The sequence below is a fragment of the Corvus cornix genome, chromosome 7 (genome assembly GCF_000738735.6).
Source record: "Corvus cornix cornix isolate S_Up_H32 chromosome 7, ASM73873v5, whole genome shotgun sequence".
NCBI lineage: Eukaryota > Metazoa > Chordata > Aves > Passeriformes > Corvidae > Corvus > Corvus cornix.
The window spans coordinates 29,077,727-29,103,763 of NC_046337.1; the positions used below are offsets into that span (position 1 = coordinate 29,077,727).

Sequence of the window (26,037 nt, forward strand, 5' to 3'; positions counted from 1 at the left end):
GGTTTTCTCCAATTAAAATTGTCTGCATGTGTATTAGCCTATACATGTTCTGTTTGGAAGATCTGAGCTCCTGGTGTATTAATTAGCACTGTGTGACATAAATAATAGAAATTTTGCTGTAAACAAATGCTGTAAACAAATGCTCTCTGTGGTAATAGGCAGTATTTGGTCGGGTGCTTCCCTAGCATAGTACTTTCAAATTGTGTTATCATCCTCAGGCATGTACAAAGCGGATGAAAACTTCTGTGGTATATTTCTTCTTTTTTCTCCTCTTCAGATGGGAGTAGAAGGCACGGATGAAGGTGCTTCTGGAGCCCAGCACTCTAGGAAGTTAGTCAGCTTTACCCTATCAGGTAAAAAACAACACTATTCTGTGTTTTACAAATTATTGTTAAAAAAAAAAGTAAAAAGTTGCTGTTCTAAATAACATCAAAGATGGAATGCTTTTCTTCATTAGCCTCTGTAGGAGCACACTCTAGTGGCTTGAAAGATGTCATTTCTTTAGAACAACTGTTGGTTGAAAACCAGCCAGAATCATGGATCTCCAGTGAAAGAAATGGATTTGATATATCCCAGCATGAAAAATTTAGAGAAATTTCCAGTTTGCACAAGGGACAGTTCCTCTCAGATTGGAGAGTGGAAAACTGTACCTCTAACTAAAATGCTGTCTGGCTTCATCACCTTGAAAAAAGCAATAGCTGCAAATGGTGGCTTAGAAAGGGAAAAAAATTTCACTTGTAACAGAGCTAAGCTGTCACTACAGTGAAATAGCTGTAGGGGTGCAGTCTACCAGCTTCACTTGTTTTGATTAGCACTTTATTCCAGGGAAATCTTGTGTGAGACAGAAGCATATTCAGCTTGAGCAAAGGCAGATGAAATTCACTTCTGAAACTTGAAGAGCTGACAATAAAAAACATGTAGAGATTGTAGAGGTAGAGCAGAAAAAACCTGCTTTTTGAAGTGGCCTTTCAGCAGTTACCTGAGATAGAGCTGATAGGTTGTGCAGACTCACATAGTGGACTGTACAAGTAATTACTTTGTGAATTCTGAAAAACCTGTTTTGTTTAATAGTCAGCTGTGATTCTGCCTGAGAAGCCTCATAAAATAATTTTGAAAGGTGTATTGACTGATAGGCCTGTGACGTGTGTCCTGTAATGTTTTTGGGTTTTTCATTTGCACGACTCTTTATTTCATCATGTTTCTGCTGTGTGTATTCTGAATATTGGGTAGGTTTATTTTATTTTTTTTTTACTAAATCCACAGGCATGGCATTTAATTTTAGAGCAGGGAATTTTGCCTGCATGTATAAATTGTATGTGCCAGTTGCATTACTGCATGCAGCATACCGGTGTACTTAATGGAAAAAGACACGAGTCTTGTGCTTCAGCAAACCTACAGAGAAACAGAGAAATATTTTACAGTTAAGTTTAAAATCTAGTATTCTATAAAAAGTACCTCTTTATTTTTCTTGTTGCTGAAGCTTGCACTACCATTGAAGTCCTTAGTCATGACAGTATGTTTCTGAGGAAATTATTATTTATTATTGTAAGTTGCGAGGGTTGCAGTACTGAGGTTTCCCTAGGAAGAAGCCTTTTCAGAAAACTTTGCCTCTTTTTATGTGGGATGGATTATCTGCTTTGTTGGGAAAAAATTGCATCATAGTCCAGAGCAGACTTGATAAGTTACATTTATCAAAGACTGAACTTTTGGAAAGTGTCTGTTCACTACATTACCTCCCATACAGTTTTTGCCTCCTCTCCTTGCCTAGAAACATAACAAGTACTGTGTGGTTCATTTTGGGCTGTTTTTGTCAGTGTTTCTTTTCTTTCCTTGAGTGGAAATACCGTACATACCTTACTGAGAAAAGCATTTGTAGGTGATCTACAAGTTTATGCTTTTTGTTTTACAAATAACTGGAGGCTCAAATGTAAATGAGGATGTTGATACCTTTCTTCCTTATATTCTTTTGGGAAAACACTTGATTTCCTGCTGTACACTGGATCCAGTTAACGTGTGAGTACTTTTAAGTTGCTTTATTTAGTAATCTGTGGTGAATTTATTTCCTGGGTAGTATTTTAGGAATACACTACTTTGTGAACTAGCTTTAATTTACTCAGTTCCTTTTTTCCTTCCTTCTTGTTTTGCTTTATAGATATTAGAGCAGCTGGACTTAAAAAGGGCATGTTCTTCAACCCTGATCCTTATCTAAAGATGTCCATTCAGCCAGGCAAGAAAAGTACATTTCCTACGTTTGCTCACCATGGCCAGGAAAGAAGGTCGACTATCATCAGTAACACAACTAATCCTGTTTGGCACAGAGAGGTAATGTATCCCTGTTGAGAGCTCTCTGCCAGCTGATGCACTGTACCAGGCTTGCACTTTCTCCTCATGCATTAGGCCTTACTCTCTGAAAGCTGTGAGCTTCTTTTGTAGCAAGGTATTTAAAGTGACACAGAAATTTTAGTCATTTTAGGAATCCTGTTGGTGGATAGAAACAGTTATCATCTGCATATTAAAGACGGGTATTTAAGCTGCTGGCAGGTTTTCATTCCCTCCTCTGCTAAAAAAAGCTGAACTCACTTAGCCACCCTGTAGATTTCTTGAAATTGCAAAAATAAATTAGTTAAAGTTGGATTATATGTTGTGAGAAGACTCTTTAAGAGAAGGTACACTACATGAACATTTATGCTCAATGATTGCAACAACTGTTCATTTGGAAATGGTGTTTTTGTGGTGTGTAGCAGGTGACAAATCGTCAGTTTTGTCAGGCAGAGGGGATGCTCTTTGGTGGAGCCCCTGCGAGCACAACTGCAGGAAGGAAAACCCAGGAAGGTGTTAGAGCACCACTCAGCAAGGGGGGCAAACACACAGTCTGGCAGAAGCCAGTTTGCCAAATGTGTTTGTGTTGGGAGAACTGTGCAGATCCCAGGGAAGGAGCTCAGTCCCACAACTTTCATTGAATGCAGGAGAGCCAGGCTTGCTTTTGAAGATAAATGTTTATGTGGCAAAGTGAAACTACTGACACACATCCATAGCCCTTTCAGGACTGGCAAGCCTGTACTGTGGTGAATGTTGATGTATTCTTCAGGAAGATGAAAACTGAGTAGGCTTTGGGAAATGTTTCCACAAATCATTAACCAAACAAGCAGTAAAGCAGAACTGAGCAGGGCCAGCATTAGCACTGCCCTGGGGTGCTTGGTTGTGGGAAAGACTGTAGATGTGAATAGTCTTAAAATCTTCTGAAAAATCCAAGTTCAGATCTTTAAACTGGTACTTCAGTTTTCTGTCTGTCTATCCATCTATCCAGTAGATAGAAAGAAAACCTACTCTTTTTCTCCCCAATTTTATTTCTCCTCCAGTTCTCCTTGGCTTTGAAGCTTATTAGAAAAGTGATTATGTCTGCTGGTGCAGGAGTTGTATCAGCTTGCTTTAGCTGCTGGATCTTCCCTGTAGCAATGCTCTGACAGCAGCAGTTATGATCCCATTACATATGCTGTCCTAGTGGTGCAGAATTGATCCTGTTTTACATCTAATACTTTCTGCAAAGTAATTGGTGATACTATAGCAAACTGAGAGTGACAAATTTTTAAGTTCTGTTTATCAGAGGAACCCAGTTCTGACAGTTGCCCAGCATGAGGAAATGATGTTATTCCTGAGCCAGTTTAATTGGTTTTTTGGAATATATTTATCTCATGCCTACAGCTGAACTGAGGAGCTATTTCTCCTTTTGTTCCTTGTTCAATATATCTTTGGCTACCTAACCACATGTGTATTAGGCATTGTACACAGGTTGTGGTTTGTTCAGATATCTTAAAGGTAACAGATAGTAAAAGTGTAACCAGATGACTTTGTTTTTTCTGAGTAGGCTATGCCATACTTTGCTTGTTTATTTGGAATATCGTAAAATCTAGATGAGAAATACAAATGTTGGGTTCCTAAGCTTGTTTTCCTAAGGTAGTTTATCATCACACTGTATGTAGGTGTGTGTGTCTGCCAACATGCTTGCTTAACATTTGCCCTGTGCCAGTTTTGAATATTTTGGCCATCTTTGGGCACACTTGACAGAGCAGTACAGATCTAAGAGATGAAGTACCCACAAAATGCATGAAAATGAAGGCTGAAGAGAGCAACTGTGTTAATGTTCCCATGGAGGGAAAGGTGGAAGAATGATTTTACCAGACATCAAGAAATCTTCTGTAAATTACCACCATATTGTTTAAAGTCCCCAAGTGTGGGAGAAGGTTCTGTTGGAGTTTGCTGACATTTGTCAATGTTGGGGCAAAACTCCATGGAAAATTCTACTCCTTTAGTAATGGTGCTCCAGAATGTTCTGTATATGCACTGCACTTTTGACTTCCCGTCATGCATACAAAACATTAATGCAAAGCATGGTGTTGGGAGGGAAATTCTTCTGAGCACAGCCTGGAGTGAGACACTTAACTTCCTTCCTCCTGCATTGACCTGACAGAGTACAGCAAGGGTTCCTTCTCTTTTTTGCTTTCCCCTGTGCAAATAGAAGGAAGCGATAGCTTGCAGTGGCTTTCTACTTTCTGACATAGACCCTGAAAGTGCTTTAATCCAGTGCAATTTCTTACTGAGAAATTCTTTTCAAGGAACAGTAAAATGGAATGTAAAATAGTAAAAAGCTAGTTATATATGCAAAAATTCGTTAATAAATGATGTTGACATTATTTTGCCGTGTGGAAACTGCTGTCATCAGTCATTGCTTTCGGAGTTTGCTGCACATTAGTAGTAATTAAGTATATACTTTCTGAATAAAGGTGTATTGATATGGTGTCAAATATGTTCTTTCCTTCCAGAAATATTCTTTTGTTGCACTTCTAACAGATGTCCTGGAAATTGAGGTTAAAGACAAATTTGCCAAGAGTCGTCCAATCATCAAGCGCTTCCTTGGGAAGTTAACCATACCTGTTCAGAGACTATTGGAGAGACATGCAATTGGGTAAATGAATACGTTCTTAATGCTAACTTGTGTTCAGCAGGAAGACTCAGCATCTAGGATATCGGCAAAGAGCAGCCTTTCTGGCTTACTGGTACAGACCAGCAAATTCTTACTACATCTGTAGTAAGGAATGTAGTAGTAATTTTAATAGCTTTATTGCCTGATTGGAAAATGGCAATGTTTCTAGCCCTGTCTTGAATACATGTACCCATGTTTGTGTTGATGTGTGTCTGTATTTTGTTTTCAGCTTAATTTCTTTACATAAAAAGTGTTAATTCACAAAAAAAGTTACCCTTTGGCTATCTAGTCAGGAAGCAAGGCACTATGACGATACTACATGGTTGTGTGCAAATTTTTTAGAACAAGCAGATATAATCGACTGACTTCTTGTACAGCTCAAGTCTTTTTAATTGTCAGTTCAATAATCAGAGATGTTAAATCCCTTCAGCTAATTGGCCAGAACTGCTGTGACTCCTTACTTTTCAGAGTGCTTCTGGTACTACACAATTAAAATTGCCTTTTGTTATGAATAGCTCATTGATGGGACTCAAAATTCAACTGTTGTGTGTGCCTTTTGTAAAGGTGCTGCCTCAAAGTCTGCTAAAGTTAATGTGTCTCCATTGACTTTAAAAAGCCACTGGATTAGGCCCATGAGGAATGATGGTGAAATTAAATGCATATTTTCTTCTTTAAAGCTTAAGGGCATGTCAGTGTCATCACACTTTTATACAAACTGGCCTCCTTTTTCACAGATATTCCCCTCAAAGTAACAAGTTGCATGAGGGGAGAAAATCAAATTCAATTTGAAAACAGTTTTCAGCTTTAAGTTTTCAAAGTCGTGTCTACATTGGTAAGTAAAAGAAGGATAAAATTATAAGAGTAGCTTAAAATTTTGATAATACCTTCTGATACAGAATTTATTTAAAAACATTTTTTAGAAAAGCCTGCCCATTTGTATTGTATCACAGAATCACCAGGTTTGACGAGACCTCTAAGATCATTGAGTTCAACCCATGCCCTAACACCACCTCAACTAAACCATGGCACCAAGTGCCACATCCAATCTTTTTTCAAACACATCCAGGGATGGTGACTCCACCACCTCCCCAGGCAGACAATTCCAGTACTTCACCACTCTTTCCATGAAAAACTTCTTCCTAATATCCCACCTGAATTTCCCTTGGTGCAGCTTGAGACTGTGTCCTCTTGTTCTGTCAGTTGTTGTGGTATCCACAAACAATGTAGGTATATGTACAATCTAACTTTTCTAGTAAGTGCCTCATTTTTGAGTTTCAGCAAATTGTGTTAAGTTGAACAAGCAGCTTTTTCTAATAAGTTTGCACACTGCTATACACTCAAAAATATCACCGTGATACAGGCTGGTGTGAAAACCTAGTGCAGGGTGTTTATTTCCTTGCTAAACACCAAAATGTTTTTCTGCTCTGGGATTCCTGGTGCTGCAATTTGTGGAAATTACCCGTTTGCTGTGTTCATCAGTTCTCACCTCTGTTTTTTCAAGCCATTAATCTGGAAGACATTTCCTGTTTTCTTCTCCATACTTCAATTCTGTATATTTAATATATCAAATCTTTTTAGGATTTTAGAGGCAGTATAATAAATATGTATCAAGAATATGGGTATTTGGTTGGTTTGCCACACTGCTGTTAGAACTGACATTTAATCTGTTTTGCTTCTTCTTCTGTAATACATCTGTCCATTTTCAGTTTTTGTGTAAAGACAGAAAATATTTCACCAAAGGTTTTGCAAAGTAAAGAAGTGGTTAATGTAGACATGAAACAGAAATGTACAAAATATACAGTTAACTGCTAATTCTCTTGCATTTTTTTTTTGGTCAAGCAAGTATGACACCATCATTTTGGTGATGTCAAGGATGATTATTAATGAATGAAAAGGTGAAATCCAGAACCAACCACTTTTAGATAAATTCTGCCCCACTTTTAACTGTAGTCATAGCTCACAAGTTTGTGTAAAGAAATGGCCAGTGGCTTTTAATTTCCTGGAAAACATGATAAATGAGCATGAGAATCATCTAGAATTGATTCAGCTGAATACAGAGAAGGCATTATTCATGTTGTGGTTTCCTCTATTCTCAAGTGGCCTGGAGTAATATAAAACTTATATAAAAACTGGAAACCTCAGATGTCTGACTGAAGAGTTAGAGTACAGAATGAGGAATCTGTGACAGGTCCTGGAGATGCTACTGCAGTGATTTGGTGTCCTGTGGGCTACAGAGCAGCATGGGGAGGGGAGGTTGCTTGTCCACTCAGGGCTTTTATCTTCCCTAAAAGTTTATGAGAACTGCTGCAGCTTATTTCAGTAATAACTGCATTTGTTTTATTTTGCAGTAGGAGTGCTCCCAGTAAAGGAGAGGTGCTTATACCAGTATAAAGTTATGTGCATAAATAACAATAATTTCCTGTGGTGGTCTTTAGTAGCTCCCTGTTCTTCCTTCAGCTGTCCCAGCTGTGCTGAGGGGAGCTGGGGCTGTGAATTCTGGCTGTGCCGAAATAAGAATGTACAACCTGAGATCCGATCCAAAGTCTCAAGCTGATACAAGTGTCTAATCTAGTCTGAGCCCCACTGAATTCAGTAACTCTTAAGAACGTATTTGAAGATAAACTCAAGCATTAATAGCTTTTCTAAATCAGAATGCAGAAGTGCTTTGTTGAATGTGAAAAAATATGAAGAAACTGTCTGTGACTTTTGTACATAGTAAAAACCACAAGGGGGCAGAAAGGTTTTGTTAATTATAAAATATTTTGTATTGGGGAAAGGAGGAGGTATGGGGAGAGGGATCTTCGCAGTTGGATTTCTTTAGAACTTAAGATATTTAGGGATGTATCAGAATTGGTGGGGGCACAATCTGTATTTGGAATTGATCCAACATAGTTTTTTAGGCTGCTTTATCTGTTAACGAAAGGTATTTTACACCATTGTTGGTGTTTGTGCTCTTCTGTGCAAACCAGAGTATGTGGCTGATTTTAAGACCGTAATAAAAATTAAATACTGGAAACATGAAACCAGAAAACCTTTTAAAAACCCAATATTTTTGATTTTGCAGAGACCAGGTTCTCAGCTATAATCTTGGCAGAAGGCTCCCAGCTGATCATGTTAGTGGGTATCTCCAATTCAAAGTGGAAATCACATCTTCCGTTCATGAAGGTGAGAATTTTTCAATGATCTGGATTTCCAGAGATCCAGTAAGGAGAGAGTTTCTGTGTATTTCTATGTGTAGGATTTTCTGTCGTTGAGGACATATATACTTTCTCATCTGTGTACAGTCCCCCTACTACAGATTCTTTTCTGTTGGGGTTCAGAATTTAGATATGGCAGGTACTGCTTTGGAGATGGTAATTCCAAAAACACCAACGCTTAGGATATTGTTTTGGATTTTGTTGGACAGATTCTAAATGAATCTGCTTATGATTCTCATTTTATGCTTGGCAGTGCTCTGTCTTTTGAAAGCAAAATGGGAATCCTTTAAAGTCATACTTCACACCCCTTAAATTTTTTATACCCTACAAAACAGTATAGACTTATGCAGAGAAGATTCTCTAACTGCTGTTCCAACACTGTAGATGCCTCTGTTATTTTGATTGAATTTTCTGCCCTCAGCTGTCTGATTAAAATAAGCAAGCATCTTGAAGGATGTGTATCTTTATATAATTTAAGTACCATGAACTGTGTGTTGCTGCTCTGTGTTTCACATTCAGTCTTTCTGTCTCTGCAGATGCTTCACCAGAAACAGTTGGCACTTTGCTAGGAACCACCTCCGTAAATGGAGACTTGGGGAGCCCCTCTGATGACGAGGACATGCCAGCAGGACATCACGATACATCCACAGTGTGTTCTAATGGCCCAGTCTTTGAGGAATCTTCTGGAGACGCAATCCTGAGACACTCTTTAAGGACTAGTAGGACTCTGGAGACAGACCAGGATGAGCTGACCTCTGGGGCTTCAAGATCATCCCCTCCCAGAGGTCGCCAGGACTCACTAAATGACTATCTTGATGCAATAGAACACAATAACCATCCCAGACCAGGGACATCTGCCTGTGGTGACCGTCCACGTGGAGCCTCCCCAAAACTGAGGAGTAGCTTCCCTACTGACACAAGACTTAATGCTATGCTTCACATTGACTCAGATGAAGAGGAGCACGAGCTACATCAAGACCTGGGTTTTCCATCTTCCTTGGAAGATGATGGTGGTTTAGTAATGCTTAATGGTGCTACCAGAAATGTTGAAAGAAATGATATGAGTTCCTCATCAGATCAGGTAATGCCAGGGCCTGCAGAGAGTGAAAGGGTTTCAGCCTCCGATGCTCCTTTGCCATCAGCTGATGAGCAGCAAGATTCTCTCCCAGACCTTCCACCTCCCCAGGAAGGAGGCGAAAGCCTGCAGGATTCTCAGGCTGAAGCACCAGCTGAGCAGGCTGGCAGCGAGTCCTCTGCCGCTCCGGAGGCAGAGCAGCCTCCTGGCAGTGCGGACACTGGAGCTGCTGAAGCCGCAGGTGGGAGCAGAAGGGGCGTCAGCGAAACGGGAGTCCGTTGACCAAGGGTCGGAGCCCTCGCAGCTGTCGTCAGAGACCGAGCAGAGCGACCCCGCTCGCACCGAGAGCGTCAGCGAGGCCAGCACCCGGCCCGAGGGCGAGAGCGACGCGGAGGGAGCCGACAGCTCCTGCAACGAGAGCGCGACGGTGCGGCGCTCCTCCGTGGAAATGCGCTGCTCTTCCTGCGAGAGCGCCAGGTTTCCCGAGACTCCAGCCTTCTCCTCTCAGGAGGAGGAGGAGGGAGCCTGTGCCCCCGAGGCAGCTGGAGCGGAGCCGGGTGCCGAAGCGCAGGACTCTGCGAGTGCTGCTGGCTCTCTGCCTGCGGTGCAGTTACCTCAGGAGGAGGCGCGGGAGGCTGAGACAGGTGAACTGCAAGACCAAGAGGAAGCAGAAGAAATCTGGCAAAGAAGAAGAAGCGTGCAGGCAGCAGCTGCCCAGAGCCAGTCTCAGGATGAAGAAATTGAAGGAGCACAAGCAGCTTGTGAGGGTGCCACAGCACAGCTTGAAGGAGCTACTGGAGGTAACACTGCAGGAGGCACTTTCTGAAGTGACTTTACTGCAGAGAGTAAAAAAAAATTACAAAAATTAACATCTGAAAACAAAGATCTTTAATTTCTCAAGTTCATTACCTTTCAAGAATTTTTTGTTCCTTTGAATTTATTTATTTCTTCAAGAGACTCTTGGGGGTTTTTGATTTAATGAAAAATCCAAACCTGAAATATCCAAAACCTGTTGATTTTGAAATTGGATAGATTTTAATTCTTGAGAGAGTAGTGAGAAGGATGAAGAGGAGGAAAGAATTCCACAATATTACCCCGCTCACTAATGAAAATGGTAATGAGGAGGGACAAAACTCCCTAAAACTATGAAATGCAAAGTAGAATTTATATTTGGCTCTTTTCTTTTGAATATTTTATATTAGCATTAAAACATAAGGGCAATCAAAAGAAAGGGGAAAGGAAAAATAATCATTTTAGGGTCAACTTCAGGCTCTTTATCTTCCTTTTCCCAGTTCCTTCTCTGTACAGATGGATCCTAGTGCACTGGAACCTCGGGAGGAAAGGAATGTGTTACCCAAGTTAACATTGTAAAACTCTTACTGATTTAAAAATTATTTTAATAGTTGAGAATTTTCTGTCTCACTAAAATCGCTAAAAGTAGAAATGTGTCCCTAATGAATTGTTTCCAAGCAACTTTAAAAATGGATTATCTGTTCAGTTTGTTCAGGGACTGAATTGTATCCAATCAAGAGGGTTTCCAAATGCACCTTTTTCATAACATACCAAGAGTTATATATCAGTATTAATTTCTTCATAAACAGGTTGTTGATTTGGAAATAATAACTTTGGTATTTATTTCCAATACTATCAGTATTTTACAGCATTTTCTAGACATTTGGGATGCTCTTTATTAGGTGTTAGATTGCATCATGTTTTGCAGATCAGTTTGGCTGTAGCAAGGAAGGACAATGGACAGTTTTACCTCCCACTCTTAAGCAAGGTTTTGGAGGGGGCCAGGTGGAGCTTTGTCCTGGGATATGGCTCAGGAACAGCTTGTTTCTGTGCCCTGGCTTTGGCTGCTCACAGATGGATGCAGCACATCCTAGAGGTGATGTTTCCAGGACCAGGACATCCCAGAGGAATCACTTGGCTAGAACTATCAGCATAACCTATTTTGACCCCAAGAACAGATGACTGTTATAGATATCTTGAAATATCGTAGTCCTGCAGAAGCTTTAACACAGCTTACTCAGTTTAGAGACAACTCTAGGGCTTCCCCACATTGACTGAAGAAAATAATTTTTGTGTGTTTTGATTGCAGGTTCTCCTGCCAATGGCCATCAGCCCTTGAGGTCTCTGCCTTCAGTCCGTCAGGACGTTAGCCGGTACCAGAGGGTGGATGAGGCTCTGCCACCAAGTGAGCTTCTCCATGCTTTAACTGGGGGATAAGCTGCCTGTGTCTCATTGCTGAGATCTCATTACATTTCCTTTTTGAATGTGGGAACCGAGAATGAACAGCTGAGAAGTTGGAAGTGAGGAGTGATGATTAAGTCCAGTGTTGTTGTTGTGATAATTACACCTGGTGCACACAGACTTGCTGAATGTCACTCATGCAGAGGCAGGAAGGCACCGTGCTGCCTTTTCTGTGTGCAGAGCACAGGGGCAGGGAGCTGAGGTGATGGTGCTCGTGAGGCACTGGGAGGTGTCAAGCACTCTGAAATCTCTGAATACTTCTTGTATGGTAATGATTTACAAAGGAATATACAACATCTTTCCTATCTTCAGATTAGCTTTAAGGTGTCTGTGTTTTCTTTGCATTTTTTGAGACAGAGTGAAGATTTTATATTAAAATAAACCTGGACATGAAGCAACAGTTAGATGAGCCTTAACAAACATATAAATTGTAATTTCTCCAATGCATATGAAAAATACTTTGCTCTCAGTTGTTGAACTTACTCACTTGCCTAAACTTTGGGAAGTGAAAATCTATCCAGTATTAGGTATTGAAAGAAAGGAACATCCCCCACCCCAAAAGGTACACAGCTAATAGGCAAACATTGCTCTAAAGCAACTATGCAAAAAAAAAAGGGTAAGTTCAGACCCACTGAAGTCTGTGACAAAGCTCTGTTACTTTAAAGGAGTGTAAGAATTAAGATATTTAGTGTGAAATGAACAGATCCCTCTTTGCCAGTATGGTATGGGATTGTGTTTGCTCTGTAATTGGAGCAAGTAACTGGAAGGATAGCAGAACACAGATATAGCTGTGTGTGGAAAACCAGGATGATGATATGGTTGTGCTCCCTGCTGTGTCTGTTGCAATCAGATTAATCTTGTGTGTAGATCCTCAAGTTAATTAACTGCCACCCTAATGTACCAGTTTTACATTTTACAAAACTGTGTCTGGGAGATAAATATTTCAGAAATGCACAGCGTTAGCTGGTCCAGTTCTGTGGTTTCAGAAACAAACTATACACTACAATAACTACTTGGAAAAACTATTGGCATGTTCGTGAAAAAGCTTTGGCTGTGTAGTATTTTAACATTTCTGACATTTACTGGATTTCTGCACAGTCATGCATGGCATGATGCATGTACACATTGCCCCTTTACAGTCAAAGCCCAATGCAATCTCCATTTGCTAATATGAATAAAGTCTTAAATACTAATCAATGCCTAGATCCAACTTTGCACTCCAAAGCTCTGCTTTCACATGTGTGACAGGTTTCATATTTTAATACTGAAAAATTAGAGAAAATATTAAGACTATGATTCTGAGTTTTAAAATGTAATTTCTTTGTAATTTGGGTTTTATTCAATTTCTTGTTTCACCAGAATTTGAAAGTAAGAAAGAAAAATATGTGAATTTCTTTCAGTTTTTCAGAACTTAAACATTTATCTTGTATTTCTGCCTATAATGTGCAACAATATGCTCCAGTTCCTACATTCCTGGGTAAAAATTAAAAAAGCTTGACCATGAAACCTCAGTGAATGACAATCTTGCAATTCAGCATGCTATTTGTAACACATTTGACTAACAGCGATTTGATGGAATAGCCTTATTTAGGAATGTAGCAAAGATAGCCTTGTCCATCACAACACTGATGTGGATGCTTTACTTTGGAAGCCATTGCCCAAGTGTTTAAACTTGTGTATTTAAAATTAAATGCAGGCAAAAATATTTTTGTTCTGCAAGACCATATTACAGAAATGGTGACTGTGTCAGAATGGGGCATAAACACCACAAGAAAAATCCCAGCTTATTATACAGTGGTTTAGGGCTTGAAATTTAAGCAGGATAATGAATTCACAAATGTAAACTGTTTGAGGGTTTTTTTGGGTTCTTTTGTTGTTTGTTTTTTGGTTTGTTTTTTTTTTTTTTTCCAATGAACAATTCTGTTCTTCCCGGAATACTTCGATGTTTTATTTTGTTTACAACCTCTGGTTAAAAAACTCGAGTGTTTTTATTTTATCAGCAGATAGTACTTTCACTTAGACTTGCAATATAGAAAGCCTCATCTAGACCCCTTCTGAGCTCTCAAAGACTATTTTTCAAGTGATGTGTTAAATGGTTTGCACGTTTTCTGTAGTTGCAAGTTTCTAAGAATCAGGCATGTCTGTTTCTGTATAGATGTGGGGTTTTGTGTATTTTTTTGTGTACATATATATATGTATATGTCTATGTAGTAGTAGTAATTCTTATTATTATTGTTATTGTTGTTGTTATTATTACTACTTCTACTACTACTACAACTGCTACACAGACCCCAGCTATGTTCAGTCTCTTGGTGTCTTGATCATTTTACAAGCAGGTATTGGGCAGATGGTGTGCCTAACCCAAAAAGCCTGCAGAATGAGGCCCAGGTGTTGTGATGCATCAGGTTTCTGCTGAGCACTGAAAGGTAGTTGTGGCTGGGGAAAGGTCCCAGTGCCTTCCTCTCTGCTCTCCTGGGGTGGTGCAGACTTCTAGCACTGTCTGTAGCTTCCTCTGCAAAATCGATGGGCATCATTACAGTTACACAAAAAGCTGTATTTACTATGATATTTGCATAACTGGCAACTCTGGAACATACATTTAGTATATGAAGGAGTGCTATAACTGAGCATCTTTCTTGGCAGGTCTGCTTACCTTTGATGTAGGTAGATGGAAACACAGGAAGAGCACTGGCATCTATTTTATTACTGTTACTACTAGCTGGGGAAAAACAATGGCGGGTGTCAAGCTTTGGAAGAATTTTGATACTTACCTGTTGGCCTTTTGCACAGGAATAAGCCTCAGAGATTGGGTCTTGAATTGCTTCAGTCCAAGAGAACTAAACTAAGTATACAGATGTTTTGTTTGTTGGGTGGTTTTTTTTTGTCTTGGACAGTTACTGGTTAGAGGGAAATAGAACAGAAAAAGGAATGGAAATTTTTAGATATGGATTCCATGGAACCTTACCTACAGTAGGGAATTTGACTTATGGGATAAAATAGGAAAAAGCCATTCCTCTTAACCCTTCAGGAAGAAGGCTCTATGCTGAAGTCATCCTGTAAAAGAGAAATAGACACTTGAAACAATGGATGGGGTTACAAAAGTGACAGAGCTAAAACAAATAAAGGAATAAACCCCAGGCCCTCCATAGTTTACGGTATTTTGTTGCTCCTTAGACTGGGAGGCTCGAATTGACAGCCATGGACGGATTTTTTACGTGGACCACGTGAACAGGACAACAACATGGCAGCGACCTACAGCTCCCCCAGCGCCACAGATTCTCCAGAGGTCAAATTCCATACAACAGATGGAACAGCTGAATCGCCGGTAGGAATTACCCTTGGTGCTAGTGAATTTTGTGTGCTTGCAAAACTGCATTCACCACTGCAAGGCTGAGCATGGAGACAAGGCCACAGTTGCTACCACAGCTGGCCTTAGGTGGTTATTTTTATGTGGCTATTGCTTTTAGTTTGCATGTGGGCTTTCAGGACTTTGGGTTCTACCTGTGATCTTAAGCTATGTGACCAAAAATAATACATCTGATAATGCTTGTCAGAAATTCAAAAGGCTCTTACTGCAGAAATCAGAGGTCAATATATGTTAACCTACATGACAGAAAAGTTGGGCAGGCTCCCTAGGAGCCAGAATTGGGTCATAGTTACCACATACTACATATAAAATCCAGTTTTCCAACCCTAGGTACCAGAGCATCCGAAGAACGATGACAAATGACAGGCCTGAAGAGCACACAAATGCTGTGGATGGAGCTGCAGAGGAAGCTGAATTTCACCATTCTAATTCAGGTTAAAAGAAAAATAATTTTTTCCCCCTTCTCTAAAGAAGAGAGCACTCATCTCATAGATGACTTAGTGAGAGTACATAAAGCAAACCCTAACTTCTTCCTCTGAAAATCTGTGTGAAAATTAAGCCATTTGTTTTCATTGCTGTCTAGTTTTGAAGGTTATGACTCAGCCTGCTCAATATGCTGAAGAGATGAATGTGAGATTCAGAGCACTTTCCTGTCAGTACCAGACTGGTTAAGAAAGCAGGACATTTGCAGTGAAAAAAATTAAAATTGTGTGGTCTGGCATACAAATGTTTTGACTCTGCTAATGCAGTTTAAAATTGTAGAATATAGGACTAGAAAGGGCTTCAGGCAGTCATCAACTACATCTCTGTAGGTAGATAGGATGAGCTGTTCCTAGGCCATACTTACCAAATACAGTGTCATGAGTTCTTATAACATGTTCTCCACTTGACGGGCATTCTTCAGCTCTTTTAGACAGTCTACTTACATCACTCTTCTTATAACATACCCTTAAATCCATTACTTCCTAGTCTTTCCTTGTGACTTCTGGTTTTAGGTCTCAAATTATTTTTTTGGCCTACTTAGGATTGTCTTGAGTTGGTCTTCAGCTTCTGAGGAAATTCAGAAAATCAAATAAAGCTATGACTCTGCTGTACTGAAGAGGTTGTGGAAGAGTCCTACATAAAACACTCCTTGTACATTCCTGCAGAAGGTTTTGGTTTTTTTTTTTTTTTGATAGCTTGACACTAACCAGTGTTCAGTCTTTGATCTGCTAAAATCAGGTCCTGATCCTTGTGTGCAGAACTTTGGCACAGATACCTGTTTTTCATCTGGTGTTTGTGAGTTGATTGTTGTAGCGGGGGGGGTCCCGGGAGCAGGGGAATCCAGCCAGAGTCACGATACGAACACCGATACAATTGAGCATCGTGCTCCCCTCTTATTATTCCGTTACACCAAGTTATACTTTTTCCAAAGTTCACGCCCCTTTCCCATGAGAAAGCCTCTAAGCAGCAGGGGAACTGACCAGTGTATACCTTTTCCCAAGGCTGTTCAAGGCTGCCAGCTAGCAGGTGCCTTGCAAGCCTGTTTTCAGCCTGAGGCCCCATCAGGGGTACTTCTCCAACAGCCCTAGGATGCCCAAGCCCTCCTGGGGTATCCTATATTCCACAAGGAATCCCTCTACAGATTGTCCCGAACTGCACACAGATCTTTGCACTTTCTTGATGTGCCCCTGTGGTTTTGAATCTTGTCCATCCTGCTGTCCAAGTACTGCAGAATCCCCTAATTTGGAGCAAGTTTTGTCTTCCCTATCCAGTCATTAGTAGAAAAAATGAGTAGGACCAGACCCAGAGAGATTTTGGTGAAACATCTTGGTGGACATCATTTATCCCTTTCCTTTTGAGAACTCCCTCAGACCTCTGAAAGAGCCACCAGTGTCTCAGTGATTGCTCCACCTCGTTTCCTAACAGTTAGAACGCATTTCACCTGACCTAAAGGCTTTGAAAACCTTCAATTTGCACCATGATCTTTAACCTGCTCTCTCTCACCTTTGTTTTTTCATTCTTCTGATTGTCTGGCCAGTGTTAACCTTTTGAATGAAGATAGAAAGACCTTTTTTTTTTGAGTTCTGAAGATCATAACTGTTTTTTCTTTTCCCTAAGCAGTTTCTCCCTTTGTCATCTTCCTACTAATGATTTTCTAGTACATTATAAAGTTTGTTACCCATCCAGTCCCTTGCATAGCTGTGTGGTGTCATGTGCTTTGGCTTTGTCTCTAGATGCTCTTGACATACTCTTATAAAACTCTCTCCTAAATTAATCTGATGTGCAAGCAATGTCACCCTTTCTCGAGTTTCAAGTCATTGTAGAGCTTGAGATTTACCTAAGTGTTGTCTTTTATTTCTTGTAGTCTTCACTTCTGTTGTAGCCATTTCCTTTTCTATCTTTGTGCATGTGCGGCCAGATGGTTTGTGCTGTACACAAATTGGCTTTAAGCAAATTCAGGCCAAACCCTAACCAGCAAGTTCAGCTGAATAAACTTCTCATAAACCAAATTCATAAGCCTCAGACTGCAATAAAAACTCACCTGGTGAGCCGTTCTGGTTTCCAGATTGCCCAGAATGTGACAGAGGATGTATCTGCAGCATGTCACAGCATCTTCCAGGCTGTGAGAGTTGCCTGGTGCACACCCAAGTTTTGTATCAGTACAGAGTTCACATGTAACTTCAGTGCACGTCTGCAAGACACTCCCAGCCCAAGTATTCAGGCACAGCTTCAGGAGCCTTTGTACCACTCTGCCTTCGCCCCACTGATGTGCTCCATGTGGGAGAGCTTGAGGTCTATTGTTTAAGTAGTGTTTCTAAAAATCCTCTTGTTCATTTATTTTACCAATTACCCTCCCACTTCCTGGTTTCCTCTAATACTTAGAATGAATGTCTTTATTTTCCCCGTTCCCTTTTTTCATAGTATTTAGCTATCCATATTTAGAATTTTACCTGTTTATGTTATTTTCCTCTTCTTTTGTAATTTATTCTTACTTTTTCCTCAGTTTAGAGTCTCATTCACTGCCTCCCTCCTTGCTCTTGTGTGTTATGATCTTTTATTTCTGTGATAGCTGCGACCTACATGGTTAATATGCATTTGATGGAGAAGTGTGCAAATACTGCAATGTGTAAAAAAGAAAGAAACTGAAATGTAGATGGCAGCACACATTTTAGTTTAAAATCATTGAAGACCAAATCTGAACTTGCAGTTTTTCATTTACATTATAAATATGCTTCCAAATATCTTCAAAGAGAATTGGGGGCAACAGTTCTGACATTGTAGCAAACACCACTCAGTGTATTTTCACTTCCTTCCTGGTACTGAAGAAAAATCAGGGCACTTCTGTAGTTGCTAGGAGAAGACACAAATGTTTATTGGAAGTTGAAACTTGAAAGGTACTTCCTTGGCATCCTGCTTATTACTTACATAAACAGCTTAAATACTGTATCAGGACTGGGGCTGTGGTAATGGCAGATTTATTGTTTGTTTTTTAAGAAGGAATGAAACATTTATAAGTGTACAATGACTTTTATGTCCATTCGTTAGCATTTAGAAAATAACTTACCTGCATACAGCTAAAATATAGTGGTGCAGACATGCCCCAGGGACTTTCTTCATCTTATATACAGGCACAAACTTGGTAACCCAAATAATTGAATGTGATTTTTTTTTAATGATTATTTACCAAAGGCCACAAGTAAATGTTACTAAATTAAAATTGTAATATTTTCAGAAACTTCAGTGTTATGTTAGAAGAAATTTGGGTACACTTGTGTGGAGAATCCTCGGTAAATCTGTAATAGTTGTGTACTTAATGCTTTCCCTGCTTGTGTGATTCAAATCAATGTAGTTGTTTGCAGTGATGCTTTGGTAATAACTGCTGGAAGTCTTTGTCATTTACTTTGCTCTTAGATTTTCGAAGAGAGAATGTGCTGCCTCACTCTACCTCCAGATCCAGACTTACTTTATTGCTCCAGTCTCCCCCTGTGAAATTCCTTATCAGCCCAGAGTTCTTTACAGTGCTGCATTCTAACCCTGTGAGTATGGTGGCTACAGCTCAAAGGCTTTCGTAAATATGTGCTTATAAATGCAGTTGTTTTGTGTACAAAGATGCTGCTCAGTGTTTGATGATAAGATATTGGTAGTACATAGGGAGGCTGGATAAATTCACTCATCATCATCCCTTGCAATTATTGAGCTGTCAGAACCATCCTAGCTCAGCATGATAGCAGTTTTTATTTTCCACTCAGTTCTTCATCTTTCTTATGACACAAAATTATTTGTTTATTGAAGCAATAGCTTTCTTACTGTGCTTTGCACAGGGTGAGACACAATCCTGAGAAAGACTTTGCTGCTTAATGGTATGATTTGCTTCCCTCAGAGTGCCTGGTTTATATCTGAACAAAAAGCATCTTAATATTTATCTTCCTTTTCCTATTTTGCCTGCTCTTCAGTGCTTCTTTTTGCACAGGTCCCCCCTCCCCGGTGTTTCTTTGTGTAACAGGATTTATGTTGTAAGAAGAAGCAATGGAATGAGTAACTTTTCTTCTGCAAGCCCACTTACAATGAAGGAAGTTGTCTTCTGTGGTAAGAGCAGTTTTCTCTTTGAAAACCTTTGCTGCTGTGTGTTTTTCAGAGTGCCTACCGCATGTTTACAAATAACACGTGTTTGAAGCACATGATCACCAAAGTCCGGCGGGACACCCACCACTTTGAGCGCTACCAGCACAACCGGGATTTGGTGGGCTTCCTCAACATGTTTGCCAACAAACAGCTGGAGCTGCCAAGGGGCTGGGAAATGAAACATGACCATCAGGGCAAGGTAACTCTACAGTGCTAAGAAGGCCTTGTGTCCATCAGTTTCTGAGATAAAATGGATGGCGTGGGAGAGCTCCGGGGATGATCACTCTGGTGGTTGTGTATTGCTTAACAGGAAAAAGATGGTATGGAGTAGGTTTCCTTAAGAGGTATTACAGATCTTAAATAGTTGCAAGTCTCACTGCTTTTTTTAAACAGGTATCAATTTTCAATTTCCTAAAAAAATATTTTGGTATCACTTTTATAGTTGTGGTGTGAAGTTTAATGTAACTTTAAGTTAGTGCACCCTCAGTATTTAGACCATTATATTTTTTGCAGAAAACAGGAGGGTTAAAAATAGGTTGTGATTAGCATGTGAGGAAGTGATAAGGCTTATCAGTTCATTAGGATTACTGCACATTAAACTTCTTGGTTCTCACATTTATCACTCTGGATGTGGTTAGCTGTGCGGGTCCATATAAAAAATGATCTTGATGCTTGGAAAGATTAGACAGTTCTAAACTGAAGGGTGGAAGTGCCTGAGGGTTGTTTTCTAGATTTTTTTAACTCCGAAAAGCACTTTGTTTTTTCATTAGACACACAATTAGGAATGTGCAATTCTACTAACGTTGTTCTTTGCCTCACTGTTTTCTGTTTTAAGTCATTCTTGTTCTGTTCAGTTCTTCAGAGGCCAGTTTTCTCCTGAAGAATAGGGCAATTTTCAGTTTTCTTTAATATGTGCTCCATAGAGAGAATTAGACCTTTGGATTTCTGATGTGGTATTTGGTAACAGCAATGCTACCACAGTATTAATCAGGAAGAGGAAGCACTGAATAAATTCCTACTGGGATTTCTTCATTTTGAATTAGTCTTAGTATTACTCATTTTCATTATGTTGAATTGTCTTTGTCACAAGTGCCACTTGTGGCCAGTGGAAAAGCCTATTCAGCACCTGAGAGAGATCAGGGCCAGTACATGGCAAGAACAGTGCTTGGGGAGACCCAACTGAAACTGGACCTGCCTTTATTAAAGCACAAACCTAAAGAGAAGCAAGTAGAAATTAGCCATAACACAATATATAATTGTTTCCTTTCCTTAACTACTCTTCCCTGCTGAGAAGAGGTTTTCCTTTATTTCTTCAAGTATATCACAGTGAGAGCTTGGTGCTCTTGCTCACGAGGCACAGCGATCGTTCTGGCCCTGCTGCGATGCTGAGTAGTGATGTTTTCACTCCCCCATGGCAGTGTGGTGCTGCTTGCTTGTCCTCTTTGTGGGGTGTCTTCCAAGGTCAGCTGGAGACTGCCCACCTCCAAACTCCCTCCAGAGCTGCACAGCAAAGCCCAGTTGCCCACTCCTCTTTGGCTCCTCTGTGTATCCCCTACAGGACATAACATCATGCAGTCCTCCCTAAAAGGTCAGGTGTGACTAGAATGTAGTTTCTAATGGGCATTACAGGTGATCCTTCATCAGTCACTGACTACAGGGAGGCAGAAGGCCATTGGAAAATGTGGTAGGATGAAGCATCATAATAGGCTAAATAGGCCCCTGAGCTGAACTTTGAGATTCTGCCTTGCTCTGTCCATGTACATACACACAGACATCATACAGATAAGTGCATTTGTGCAGTGTGTGTAAGCACATGTCCATATTTTAAAGCCAGATGCAAGTGTATGTACTTTTTAGTTAGTTCTCTGCAAGATGTGCAAATACATAGGAAGTTATTAGAGGACATTTTTGTTTTTTCTCTCTACAATTAATGAAACCATAATTGATTACTGAAGTCTTCAATAGGAAAAAAAAGTAATTTAGCAAGATTCATAGATTTTAACTGGAAGAATAATTGGGGCAACTATTCATGTTTAATGGGCTAAATATAGTTTTGGCACTACCTATTTTATGTCAGTCTCTTCAAGCATTGTAGATTTATGGATTATAGCTAGGCAGGAGTTATGCGAGGAATTTTTTTGAAAGGAGACTGTGAACCACACTGTATTTTGAGCTGTGTGCCAGTGTCCAGATTAGCCCAAAGCATTGAAGCTCCAATGGTTATCTTCACCATAGCTTCAAAGTGCTAATTTATGCTTTGTTTTAAAGTAGGCTACTATGAGCTGGCCTGCAAACATTCATATTTAATAAGATATGATTGTCTTTATCTTCATGTTATTGAAATAGAATGCTTTGGAACACTGCGTGCAATACTAGAGTGCTGCGTTAACTCAGAACTGAGTGGTGCAGCTCTAGGTGGTACTACCTCCTATATTGAATCAGGATTTTTTTAATAAGTGATTTACAATATGGTGTTGACTTAATGAAATCAACCTGTGTTTTGCTGAAAGTGCTTTACATCTTATAAATGTACACAGACTAGACAAAATAGATAGAAGGATATTAAAAAAACCCTATACCAACCACTTGCTAATAAAGTAACTAGATCTTACCAATCAGGAGCAAAATTTTCAGCAAGACTGGCTGTGTTCCCGCAGTCTCTTCCAGTCATCTTCCAGGCCCCAAATATAAATGTCATGATGGTTTTCATTCTGCTTTCTCACTGGTTTCATATTCTCTGATCTGTATACTTGTACTGCAGGTGGCATCATTGTCAAGGTAAACAAGTTCTGCATCAGGCTCAGATGTAGCAATTAAAATTTCATTTATCAAATATAATTTATAGTGTTTGAACTGTGAAACAGTTTCACTTGCATATCTGTGACTATGTCAGATGGTCAGAACAGAGTTCTTCCTTACTGCTCAGGTGACGGGATTCCTTCCTTGTAGGCAGAGGCTACAGGTACAGGTGATTGCCGTTGGGGCTGTAGGGAGCTTGGTGCTCTTTTTTGGAGCACTTTCAGGGTTTTGCAGCTGTGGTGTCTCTCCATATGCTTCTCCTTCCTTGGGAAATGGAAGTATGAACATTTTCTCCCATCACAATCCATAATGACATATAGTTGCTGTATAGCATGACACACTGGTTTGTCTTCCTACCTTCAGAGCAGTCAGAAGAATTGCATTTTCTCTGGTCTGGTTTTCCCAAGCAGTCTGAAACAATGATTCCATGAATACTAGAAGCTGATGTTGCTGCCAGAAGAGTGGTTCTGCTCTCCTCTCATCTCTGGTGAGCTGACCGAGGTTAGAGGAGCCAGCAGGGAGAGGGGCTAAAAGAGTAATTTTAGCCTGGACCAGCTCCCCTAATGGGTTCACTGCATGGCTACACAAACACTTGTGCCAGCACAAGGCAGGAAGGGCACCCAGGGGATGAAACAAGTGGTCAAGAGGAGGAAAGATGAGAATGTTTCTTTTGCTGACACCACAGGACTAAATTGTTTGTGAAACTGTGGTCAAAGTACCTCATTGGTAGCCAAACGCAGAAATGGCTCCTGCAGTCCCTAACCACCTCTCTGCTGGTCCAGATTCTTTGATTCCTCAGATGTCACTTTCCTGTAATTCTCCTGCTCAAAACAGAGACCTTTTTTTGCCACTTCCACATGTTTCCAGTATTGTGACAGAAAACACAGAGTGTGTTGAAATGCAACAGTGCTGGTTTCCAAGTACAACACTGATGCTGCAAAAAGTTTAAATTTCAGGGCTTAGAAAACTTTTTTGGTTCAAATTGGATAGAATTGTAGGAGGTTTTCATTTTCCAGGATACATGTTTCTGTGACCTTGTTTTCAGCAAATGGTTGACTGGCCAATATGTGGTTGTTCTCATCAATTGCCTGATTTAAATACTTTCGGTGCCATCATCTTTGTGTTCTTGGCTGACCTTTCTTTTTGGTTTTGAGAGGTCTTTTTTTTTGTTTGGGGTGGTGCTTTGGGTTTTTTTTTTTTTTTTTGCATTTTGTTTTGGTTTTTAGAAGAACAGGTCAGTGAACTTGGAATAGTTGTATCAGGAATATGGCAGAAATGTCTGTTGGCCTGTAATCATAGTTCATCACTGGATGCAAGAATACACTTGACATATACACAGCCAGTTGTGTTCATAATTATATGGTAAATACTTCACAAAAGGGAATGGGTTTGCCACTTAATGACACCTTTTTAGATGCTTATAGGCAAATGAAAAGGACAATACACCAGGATTACTTTTATTAAATATTCAAGTCTTCTCTTCTTGACAGTCATAATAAAGCTTCCCACTCCTGATGCTTGTCAGATGAGAATTTCAAAGGACTTTATAGACACGAACAAAGTAAGGCATTAAACAACTCATCCCTTCAGTGGGATGGAAAAGTGTTATCCTCCTTCTGCGGAAGGGAAATGCAAGCCACAGTAACAGATTTTCCACAGCCCCACCTGATCGAATGAAACCTACATCCCCAATAGGCGTTAACCTCAGACATAATTTAAAAAAACAAGGATTGGCCATAAATTCTGTCTTGTCTCTCCTTCTGCAGGCTTTCTTTGTCGACCACAATTCGCGCACCACGACGTTCATCGACCCGCGGCTGCCCTTGCAGAGCAGCAGGCCCACCAGCGCGTTGGTCCATCGGCAGCACCTCACTCGGCAGCGCAGCCACAGTGCTGGGGAGGTGAGTGGGGTCTGTGCCTCCTCCTCACAAACACCTCCTTACTTAACATCATCCTCTTTCACATCATTCCATGTTGTGAGGAGCATGATTCTTCTGTAAGTGGGCAGCAGTTATCCATAATGATTTTATTATTTTTTCTGCTAGCCGTTGTTGCTTTAAAAATGTGTGAATTCAGAGGAAAAATATCAAACATGAGTATCTCTTACTTCGAATTTGCAGTAACCCCACTTAACCACAGGAGAGCATCTGATTACAGATTACCAGCTCCTGTATCCACTCCTTCATGGACAAAATGTGTATTGTTGTCTCGCATGGTGTCTGCTGAGTGTGTTGATATATAACTGTGACAAATAAAAGGGGGAAAAGATGCATGTGTGACTGTACACCTAGTTCTGCAACCTTCCCATTAAGTATAAAAAAATCTTACCACATACATGTTTATCAGACTGTTACGTGCCTTTGCATATGTATTTCATCTCTACTTTCTGATCAGAGATACATGGAAAATACTATTTTGTTGATATGTCACTGTGCACCGTTTTCACTGGCTGTCTCCATGTTATTGTTGTCACTTCTTTATACTTGTAACCTTGTGTATGTGCAGTGACTTGGACTTCAGTTGTACTTTATTTTAAAACCTCCATACTGTTGGCTGTAAATTGTCTTTTCAGGAGATGGCTATTCCATGCCAGGATTAAAGATAATACAGTTTAGAATAGCAAGAGAAATGCTCTGATTTATCCTTTTTATAGCTTAGTCTTGTGGCAGATGAACGTCTGCCAGACCTCTGTTTTAGAGCAGACATGAGTTTTGTCTGCCACTTCTCTAGCAGGGTTTCCGCTGAGCTGCAGTGGGTGAGTGCCACAGCACTGGCTGTGTATCTTATCATATCCTGTGTTAACATGGTTTAGTCAGCCCCCTCCAATGTCAGATATATTTTGCAAATGGTTTTAAATAGCATTTTCCATCAATTTGGTGATGTTATGTATCAGGCAAGGAAGGAAGCTAGAAGTGCTTTCATATAGCTATTCAGATCTTGAATTGGGTAAAGCAAGTATTTCTGTTGTGATTGATTTGTAACAGAGCAGAATTTTTTTTTTTTCTTAACCTGACTCAATATGCACCCAAATTATCTTTCTTTAAGCAGCATCCAGTAGCTCTGCACTTAAAACAGGTATTTGTGCCAACCATGCTGCTGAAGCTGTCAATGCTGCAAAATAAGTATAGTTTATCCAACAAGAAATGATCAAATATATTGCATATACATAGTGCTGGTTACCTGTCAAAATTTCCCACTCCATCTAGATACATGAAATTCCTTAAACCATGTTTCTACATGCAATTTTAGAAGTGTTTCCTTGATATTGTTACAATTGTAACTTGAATTGAGGTATAATTCCAGCTAGGAATCTCAAGCATAGAAATTCAATACAGTATTCCCATTCTGGGATTAATGATGCCATGATTTTTGTATGCAAATGTATGAACTTGAAAACCAGTTTTTCCTCTGCACTTTAGGGCTTATGTATTGAATATTGCATATTTGCATTTCTTTCCCATTTTTAAGCTATTGCATAAAGGAACTGTACATTATAGCAAAAGATGAATACTTAATGAAAAAAAATTATCAAAATACTTTCTTTGGCTTTGACTTGCCATGAACTTTGATGTTTTCAAGTCACTGACCCAGTTTTTACAGCGAGATGCTCTAAAGCAAACATGAACCAGTGTAAGGAATGCCTTTTTAGCTGAAGCTGAACTGCAGTGTGAAGCTGGAGCTAATAATAATGGCATTCCTTTTCCAGCACATTGCCCAACAGGAAATAATTCTTCATTTTTCTGAAAGAGTATTACCAGAG

General features: G+C 39.9%; 1 protein-coding gene across 1 annotated transcript in view; it reads left to right on the top strand.

Moving 5' to 3' along the window:
- HECW2 (HECT, C2 and WW domain containing E3 ubiquitin protein ligase 2) overlaps nt 1-26,037 on the top strand; it is a 128,953-nt gene that overhangs the window by 63,755 nt on the left and 39,161 nt on the right. Inside the window, 12 exon segments of the mRNA XM_019290524.3 lie at nt 278-353; nt 2,153-2,322; nt 4,821-4,963; nt 8,046-8,146; nt 8,715-9,523; nt 9,525-10,053; nt 11,355-11,450; nt 14,681-14,831; nt 15,204-15,307; nt 18,768-18,892; nt 19,492-19,677; nt 24,044-24,178. Coding sequence (XP_019146069.1) covers nt 278-353; nt 2,153-2,322; nt 4,821-4,963; nt 8,046-8,146; nt 8,715-9,523; nt 9,525-10,053; nt 11,355-11,450; nt 14,681-14,831; nt 15,204-15,307; nt 18,768-18,892; nt 19,492-19,677; nt 24,044-24,178 — 2,625 coding nt within the window.